Source organism: Bufo gargarizans, chromosome 3 (assembly GCF_014858855.1).
Source record: "Bufo gargarizans isolate SCDJY-AF-19 chromosome 3, ASM1485885v1, whole genome shotgun sequence".
Classification (NCBI taxonomy): domain Eukaryota; kingdom Metazoa; phylum Chordata; class Amphibia; order Anura; family Bufonidae; genus Bufo; species Bufo gargarizans.
In genome coordinates, this window is record NC_058082.1 from 418,355,312 (window position 1) to 418,365,363 (window position 10,052).

The 10,052-nt window shown below is 42.7% G+C and overlaps 1 protein-coding gene across 1 annotated transcript; it reads left to right on the top strand.

Annotated features, from left to right (window-relative positions):
* Window positions 1-6,602: 6,602 nt before the first annotated feature.
* LOC122931633 (tigger transposable element-derived protein 1-like) lies at window positions 6,603-8,225 on the top strand. The gene has a single exon (XM_044285711.1). The coding sequence runs from the start codon at window positions 6,603-6,605 to the stop codon at window positions 8,223-8,225; it is 1,623 nt and encodes a 540-aa protein (XP_044141646.1).
* The last annotated feature ends 1,827 nt before the right edge of the window (window positions 8,226-10,052 follow it).

Here is a 10,052-nt window from a genome sequence, read left to right on the forward strand (position 1 = left end):
AATACCCCATTATATTATATAATTGTTTCAACATATCTAGACATATGCGCGTATTTTATAAATATGTCTGAAGTGATGACTTAAATAAAAGGCTTTAGTAGGTGACCTACCCTTCATGCTGCTTTTAATTAGAACCAATAGAGTTGTGTCATTTTATGATTGCCACCCTTTACATATATGATGACTCCTCTTTCTCACCCGTATTTTGTATCTTGTACCATGTTACACATTTATCTATAACTTATTGTTATGTTTCATTGAATATGAAAAGAAACATATTAAAAAAAATATATATATATATAACAGAAAAAGGGATTTGGCGGCACCAGTCTGTTGGCTCAGGTGCTGTGTCCAAAGGAATGAGCTTTCACCTTCTTATATATGTAGAGAATCGGACAGCACTCCAAGACTTGAAAAAAGTAGAAATCTTTATTCACCCATGTGAAAAATAATTGCAACGTTTCAGCTCACAATCGAGCCTTTCTCAAGCAATGAAACACAAGACTGTGCATATCTTATACAGCTTTTTCAAAAATCAGACAACCAATGAATTTTACAAATCAAGACATGTGACTGGTAAACATGTGAAAGTAGTTCACCTCATTGGATCATGTGAACAATTACTTATGCAAAGTACCATACTGCTGGATACACAGGGATGTGTCCATTAGTGTTGCATCCAGACTTGTAACATTTGAATAATGTATATAACAAAGCGCATATGTGCATAGATAAAGTGCATAAAGGTACAAAAAAGATAAATCATATATTGATGTTTAAAATCATACACCACGGAGACTGAGGGAAAACAGTGAAGGTTTGATCATGTCCGACAAAACCGCATGTTCATGTGAATACTGGCCAAAAGCAGCCCTGTTAACTAATACTGTCAGTACCACAGAATGTCAAAGACAAACCTTTGCCTCCAATAAGCGCTCGCAACTAAGCTCCAATACATCATCAGCAACCAGATTTCATAATGTTGCCGTGTAGGAGCTATTGCAAGCGCATAATGTGACATTATTTCAAGGCATCGTCTTTGTAGTCAGGCGCTTAACACTGTATATACTTAGCTGTCTGGGCCCATCAGAGAGGGATCCAACCTCCCGGGTGGATCAACCCCTCCAAAGTTATGGTCAGGTAAGGGGGACACCACATGCGAATGTGGTGCACCCCGAACCGTCTCACCATTTCGGTCCATAGACAGTGTAATGGGGATCTCCCATATAAATCACTTAATAGCAGAAATTGATTTTGACACAGCGTGGATACAGTAACAGAGGAAAATCTATCCAGTTAAATTTATACACATAGAACATCGCGAGCTGTCACATGTGTCCAGACTTCTATGTTCACTGTTTCCGCATCAGTCTGCATGGTGTCTAAAAAGCAATAAGAGAAAATTACTCATGTGCTTGTGAATCTTATCTAAATTCCATCTTCACAGCAGGGATCATGTCAGAAAGCATAAATTATGGGGTATCAGGCAAACAGTAATCTAGAAGCATCCAGGATTATATTCCACATTTAACCCTTTAGGTTTTAGGCTATCTAGAGTGTAAATCCACCACATTTCTTTATTTTTCTTTATTTTTAATCGGTTGCCCCCTCTCCTGGGGGGAGGTACATGGTCTACAATCCAGCATATTAATTCACGTTCTGTATGTTTCTGCTCAGAAAAATGCTTCGGTACTGGTAGATCATGTCGTTTTTGGCGTATTGAAAATCTATGGTTATTTAACCTGGTTTTCAAATCAGTGGAGGTTTCTCCCACATATAAAATTTTACATGGGCAGGTTAACACATAGATTACAAAATTAGAATTGCACGTCAAATGAAAATTAATAGGATAAGTTTTACCAGTGGCAGGGTGTATAAAGCTGCGTCCCTTGCCTATGTATTTGCAATTTACGCAGCTTAAACACGGGAAGCTGCCCAATCCATATTTTGACAATTTCATTTGACGTGTTCGCTGCCTTGAACCACAATCTGCTCTCACCAATTGGTCTTTCAGACTGCTAGCTTTCCGGTATGAAAACAGGGGAGGCAGTCTGAATTCTTGAATATCACTAAAGGTATTACCCAGTATACTCCAATGTTTTTTAATAATCTTACTGATAGCTGCACTTTCCTCCGTATGTGTGGAGATAAAAGGAATCCGACGTTGGGGATTTTCTTTATCTTTCCTCACTAAGGTCAACTTTCTATCCATCTCCAAGGCCTTATGTTTGTGTGTATGTAGCAACATTGGCGGATAGCCCCTGTCTTCAAACTTCCTTGACATATCCTCAAGGGCCTCCGTCAAATTGCTATCCTCTGACGTTATCCTACGTACCCGCAAAAATTGCGAGTATGGTAAATGCCTAACCATATTTTTCGGATGATTACTATCATACCTTAATATGGTGTTCTTGTCCGTAGGTTTAGTGTATAGTTTAGTGAGGAATTTCTCCCCAGACCAGACAACCGTGGTATCAAGGAACTGTACCTCAGTATGTGAAAAAATCAATGTGAATTGAAGATCACTATTTATGCTGTTTAAATACATATGAAAGTCAATTAATTCCTTCTCCGTGCCAGTCCAAATGAGGAAGACGTCATCGAAATAACGCCACCACCGCAGAACATGTCTGAAGTGGTGTGAAACATAGATGACGTCTTCCTCAAATTTTCGCATAAAAATATTCGCGAACGTTGGGGCCACATTCGACCCCATCGCTACTCCCCTTAATTGCTTATAAAAGGAATCTTGAAACAGAAAATAATTCCAATGTAGAACAATGCGCAAGAGAGATAAAATGAAATGTATGGCTGATTCAGTCATTGAGGAGAGTTCTAACATACATTCAACAGCCGTTATGCCCAATGTGTGGTCAATTGAGGTGTAGAGAGAGACTACATCGAAAGATGCAAGAATATATGTCTGCTCTCTATCCACCCCAATTGCATTAAGTTTACACAAAAAATCGATCGTGTCTTGAATGTATGAGACTGCCCCTGTCGCAAAATTGCGAAGTACCTTGTCCAAGAAAATGGCGATATTGCTGAATATTGACTCAGAGCCAGATACTATCGGCCGGCCAGGGGGATCAACCAGAGATTTGTGGACCTTGGGGAGCACATACATCACTGGTGTGACTGGATGTGTCACCACAAGGTACTCACAAAGATCCCGGTCGACATGATCTACCAGTACCGAAGCATTTTTCTGAGCAGAAACATACAGAATGTGAATTAATATGCTGGATTGTAGACCATGTACCTCCCCCCAGGAGAGGGGGCAACCGATTAAAAATATTGAAAAATAAAGAAATGTGGTGGATTTACACTCTAGATAGCCTAAAACCTAAAGGGTTAAATGTGGAATATAATCCTGGATGTTTTTAGATGACTGTTTGCCTGATACCCCATAATTTATGCTTTCTGACATGATCCCTGCTGTGAAGATGGAATTTAGATAAGATTCACAAGCACATGAGTAATTTTCTCTTATTGCTTTTTAGACACCATGCAGACTGATGCGGAAACAGTGAACATAGAAGTCTGGACACATGTGACAGCTCGCGATGTTCTATGTGTATAAATTTAACTGGATAGATTTTCCTCTGTTACTGTATCCACGCTGTGTCAAAATTAATCTCTGCCATTAAGTGATTTATATGGGAGATCCCCATTACACTGTCTATGGACCGAAACAATGAGACGGTTCGGGGTGCACTACATTCGCATGTGGTGTCCCCCTTACCTGACCATAACTTTGGAGGGGTTGATCCACCCGGGAGGTTGGATCCCTCTCTGATGGGCCCAGACAGCTAAGTATATACAGTGTTAAGCGCCTGACTACAAAGACGATGCCTTGAAATAATGTCACATTATGCGCTTGCAATAGCTCCTACACGGCAACATTATGAAATCTGGTTGCTGATGATGTATTGGAGCTTAGTTGCGAGCGCTTAGTGGAGGCAGAGGCTTGTCTTTGACATTCTGTGGTACTGACAGTATTAGTTAACAGTGCTGCTTTTGGCCAGTATTCACATGAACATGCGGTTTTGTCGGACATGATCAAACCTTCACTGTTTTCCCTCAGTCTCCGTGGTGTATGATTTTAAACATCAATATATGATTTATCTTTTTTGTACCTTTATGCACTTTATCTATGCACATATGCGCTTTGTTATATACATTATTCAAATGTTACAAGTCTGGATTCAACACTAATGGACACATCCCTGTGTATCCAGCAGTATGGTACTTTGCATAAGTAATTGTTCACATGATCCAATGAGGTGAACTACTTTCACATGTTGAATAGTCACATGTCTTGATTTGTAAAATTCATTGGTTGTCTGATTTTTGAAAAAGCTGTATAAGACATGCACAGTCTTGTGTTTCTTTGCTTGAGAAAGGCTCAGTTGTGAGCTGAAACGTTGCAATTATTTTTCACATGGGTGAATAAAGATTTCTACTTTTTTCAAGTCTTGGAGTGCTGTCCGATTCTCTCTCTCTATATATATACATATATATATATATATATATATATATATATATATATATAATTTGGGCCAATAACTTTTCAGCCTGTGAAAATGTAAAAATTTTGTATCAGAATTCTTAAACAGTAAATGGATCTGTTTTGCTAAACTCCTTAGCAAGCGTGGTTGCCTATAGCAACCAATTTGATGACTATTTTCATTTTCAATGGGGCCTTTGAAATCTGAATATTGCTATGGGCAACTGCCTCATTTTTCTTTCATACCAGTTTAGATAAATCATCACCCATTGCATCTTATGTTTTTTGGAGACATATTGATGTAATTTAGCTATAGCTCATGAAGAGAGGCAGCAGCTGCCAGGTGATCCTCCTGACTTCAGTGGGATCCTGTACATAAGGCTAATAGTGATTTCTGGGTACCCTTGGAACAAATGCAATGACGACCCATACAGACCGACACTTTATACCTCGGCAGCTCTAAGTACTTTTTCTAGTGAGAAATAATTCACTCCTCTAGACCAGGGGTGCACAATCTTTTCTGGTTCGAGGGCCACATTTTTGGATTGAACCAATTCTTAGGGCTAGAATAAAACTGAAAGAGGTATCACCATACGAGACATTTATAGCTTATTGAAAATATAAGTCATCAATATCTGATTGATAGTGTCACTTTCTGAACTTCAACCTATCAGGAGAATGGGGGAACCCTTCTCCTGCATTCACACTCCAGAAAGGAAGTGATTATGCATAAATAGTAATGGACAAACATAGGCCAGGACGGTTCGCGAACGCGATCAAATGTTCGCGAACCGCAAGTTTGAGGCGGGCCCCATTCACTTTAATGGCAGGCGAACCTGAAAAACCTTTAGCTCATATTTGCAGCCACCAAATACTTAGTAGAAATAGTCCCACAACATGGACAGTGACTTACTAAAGGAGGATCAATGACAAAAATTCCAACAAAAAACATGTATCTTAATTAGGGGACATTTTTATGCGTCTTAAAGGGAAATTCTCTGAAATGTGCCCTTTTGGAGCGTAGAAAATTTTATTTTAGGCCACGGGAGTACAGGCCTTAAAAATTAGGCATTCACCTGACATAAAATAAATTCTGATTATGTAGCTCGAGGTACATTATGCAGTCAATGGATAAAAATTTAACTGTAGGCCACCGGACTACAGGCCCCAAACATTAGGCATTCACCGGACAGAAAAGATCAAGTGATTATGTGGCCGGAGGTATATTACACGGTCAATAGATATCAATTTTACTGCAGGCCAGTACAAATACAGATCAAATACATATGTTTATAAGAACTAAAAATATAAAATTGGATTAAAAACATGGCTAATGAAATCCTCCCTCTTAAAAAAAAAAACTAATGATAATACAGTGATACCTCGGTTCACGAACGCTTCTGTTCGCGAACAACTCGGTTCACGAACAGAAAAGTTCATAAAAATATGCTCCGGTTCACGAACTCCGCCTCGGTTCACGAACAGGAGCCGCGGCCATTTTAATGCTGTTTCCAGGCTGTCACATGGTCGTGACTTCCTGTAGGAAGACCGTGGAGAGAAGAAGAGACACAGAAAGAAGTACTGTGAGTACTCTGCAAACATTTTAAGTGCTTTTTGGTGTGCTTTTTAGCACATACAGTACTGTACAGTTCACTGGACACCCAATATGACTCCCAAGAAGCATAGTGGAAAAAAGAAAGTGCGGAGCAGCAATGAAGGTGACAAGAACAGAAATGCAGGTGACAATGTGCAAAGTGGAAATGCAAGTGACAATGTGCAAAGTGGAAATGCAGGTGACAATGTGCAAAGTGGAAATGCAGGTGACAATGTGCAAAGTGGAAATGCAGGTGACAATGTGCAAAGTGGAAATGCAGGTGACAATGTGCAAAGTGGAAATGCAGGTGACAATGTGCAAAGTGGAAATGCAGGTGACAAGAATGTGCAGCGCAAGCATGGTGGCAAAAAGAAAGTGCAGAGCAGTAGTAAAGGTGACAGCAAGGTTGTGAAGAAAATACCCATTGAGCTGAAGAAGGAAATTATAGAAAAGCATGACCGTGGTATTCGTGTGACTGATCTGGCCTCGGAGTACTAGATGGCAAAGTCAACAATCTCGACTATTCTGAAAAACAAAGCCGCCATCAAAGGAGCTGATGTTGCAAAAGGAGTGACAATGTTAACCAAGCAGAGGACGCAAGTTCTGGAAGAGGTGGAAAAACTTTTGTTGGTGTGGTTGAATGAGAAACAGCTGGCAGGTGATAGCGTTAGTGAAGCTATGATCTGTGAGAAAGCCAGGAAATTGCACAGTGATTTACTGCAAAGAAGCCCCTCTACAAGTGCAGCAAGTGGCGAATTTAAAGCCAGTAGGGGGTGGTTTGAAAAATTCCGCAGGAGAAGTGGCATCCACAGTGTGATTAGACATGGTGAGGCTTCCAGTTCTGACAAGGCCGCAGCAGAAGCCTACAAGTTAGACTTTGCGGAATTCATGAAGACAGAAGGATACGTCCCTCAACAAGTGTTCAACTGTGATGAAACAGGGCTCTTCTGGAAAAAAATGCCGAACAGAACCTATATCACGCAGGAGGAAAAGGCACTACCAGGGCACAAGCCCATGAAGGACAGATTGACCCTTTTGCTGTGTGCCAACGCAAGTGCCGATCTAAAAATTAAACCACTACTGGTGTACCATTCTCAGACCCCTCGTGCATTTAGGGAACAAAATGTGAACAAGGCCAGACTGCCCGTCATGTGGAGAGCCAATGCCAAAGCTTGGGTCACAAGGCAATTGTTTATGGAATGGCTGCACGAGGTGTTTGCACCCACCGTCAGAAAATATCTTTCTGATAACCAGCTGCCTGAAAGGTGCCTTCTTCTGATGGACAATGCCCCGGCACACCCTCCAGCCTTGGTGGATGATATGGATGCAGAGTATGACTTCATCAAGGTAAAGTTCCTCCCCCCCAACACAACACCACTTCTGCAGCCCATGGACCAGCAAGTCATCTGCAACTTCAAGAAGCTGTACACAAAGGCGCTCTTCACTAGGTGTTTTAATGTCACTGAAGAGACGTCCTTGACTTTGAAAGAATTCTGGAAGAAACATTTCAATGTTGTCCACTGCATTAACCTCATTGACAAAGCCTGGGAAGAGGTCACTCCCCGAACCCTAAATTCAGCCTGGAGGAAACTGTGGCCAGAATGTGTCGCTGAACGTGAACATGACTTTGAAGGGTCTGATGCAGAGGTAGTGGAGGAAATTGTGTCCATGTGCAAGAGTATGGGTCTGGACGTTGATGGTGCTGATGTGGAAGAGCTTGTTGAGGAACATAGGGAGGAGCTGACCACGGAAGAACTTTCTGAACTCCACGGTGAGCAGCAGAAGGCACTTCTTGAGAAGCATTCCACTGAGGAAGAAGAAGAAAGGGAGGAGGTTAGCAGTGATGCCATAAAATCCATTATGCAAAAATGGAATGAGTGCCATGATTTTTTTGAAAAGCACCACCCCAACATAACTGTCGTGAACAGAGTGCTAAATCTCATGAATGATAATGTGGTCTCTCATTTTCGGAGGGTTATGCAGCGCAGGAAGAGACAAGTGACATTGGACAGATTTTTCAGACAAACTGAGCCTGCAGCTAGGAGACAAAGGAGAGAGGAAACCCCTGAAGGAGATCCCCCTGATGTCCTTATGGAGGGGGACTCTCCCTCCAAACAATAACTGCCTCCCACCTGCCTTCCTCCATGCCAGAAGTCATCTCAAGCAAGGTTAGTGTCCTCTCTTTATACATTACTATACTGTACTAATGTGTATTGTAATTTGTTTCATATTTTTGTGCTTCAAAAACCCCCAAAAAAAGGTCAGCACGGATTACCGTATTTTTCGCCCCATAAGACGCACTTTTTCTTCCCTCAAAATGGGAGAGAAATGCCCCTGCGTCTTATGGGGCGAATGCGTGCAGTTTTACATCGCTGGTAGCGATGTATCAGTGAGCGGGGACTCAGGGAGGGACTGGGAGGAGGGTCTGGGGGCTGGCAATAGCGGCGGGGCGGTGCAGCCAGTGTAGTATAGCACCGCCCCGCCGCTCCTGTATACTAATATAAGATGTCATTTTCAAATAATAGTTATTAAACTTGCCCCCTTAGTCCTATTACTAAATTACATCCTAATCGCGGCAGTAGAATTCAGGCCGGGCGGGCGGGCGGCAGCGTAACTCTTGTCACGTGCCTGCGCCGCCTACTTTATGAATAAAGCAGGCGGCTCAGGCAAGTGACGTCAGTAAGAGATGCGCCGGCCGCCCGTTCTGCCTGCCTGCATTCTACAGCAACGATTCGGATGTAAGGTAGAAATAGGACTGAGGGGGCATGTTTAATAAGTATAAATTGAATATGACATCTTATTTTAGTATACTGGCGGCGGGGGCGATCTGTGGATGGCACAGTTATGGGCTGGGGGGGGGTCTGTGGATGGCACAGTTATGGGCTGGGGGGGGGTCTGTGGATGGCACTGTTATGGGCTGGGGGGAAGTCTGTGGATGGTACATATATAACAGTGCCACCCACAGATCCCCCCCAGCCCATAACAGTGCCATCCACAGATTCCCCCCCCCTGTAACAATGCCATCCACAGATCCCCCTGTAATAGTGCAAGCCACAGATGCTCCCCCACAACAGTGTCCGTCATCCACAGATCCCCCATAACAGTGTCCGTCATCCACAGATCCCCCCCATAACAGTGTCCGTCATCCACAGATCCCCCCCATAACAGTGTCTGTCATCCACAGATCCCCCCCATAACAGTGTCCGTCATCCACAGATCCCCCCATAACAGTGTCTGTGATCCACAGATCCCCCCCATAACAGTGTCTGTCATCCACAGATCCCCCCATAACAGTGTCCGTCATCCACAGATCCCCCATAACAGTGTCCGTCATCCACAGATCCCCCACATAACAGTGTCAGTCATCCACAGATCCCCCCATAACAGTGTCCGTCATCCACAGATCCCCCATAACAGTGTCCGTCATCCACAGATCCCCCACATAACAGTGTCAGTCATCCACAGATCCCCCACATAAGTGTCAGTCATCCACAGATCCCCAGTAATAGTGCCATCCAGAGACCACCATTCGTTCCAAACCCACCAAACACACAGCACACCTTTTGGTTAAAAATTTTTTTTTTCTTATTTTCCTCCCCAAAAACCTAGGTGCGTCTTATGGGCCGGTGCGTCTTATAGGGCGAAAAATACGGTAACCAGATTTACATTGAACCCTATGGGAAAATGTGCCTCGGTTCGCGACTAATTCGGTTCGCGACCAGAGTCAGTTCACGAATTAAGTTCGTGAACCGAGGTATCACTGTAGTTTAAATTTGATAACACGTGGTGTTGACAACACATCACTGGTGTTGAATTCCTCTGAGGCCCAAAACATTAGGCATTCAGCGGACAGAAAAGGTATTTTATGCCGCTGTATTTTCCTAAGACAGGGGCCGATATTTGTTCTATGTGGTGGCGGATATTTGTGGGCTGGCATGAGGAAATTCA

Bases quoted from the DNA above. Each gene is read 5' to 3' on its own strand.
- LOC122931633 (XM_044285711.1), top strand. From the start codon at position 6,603: ATGGCAAAGTCAACAATCTCGACTATTCTGAAAAACAAAGCCGCCATC.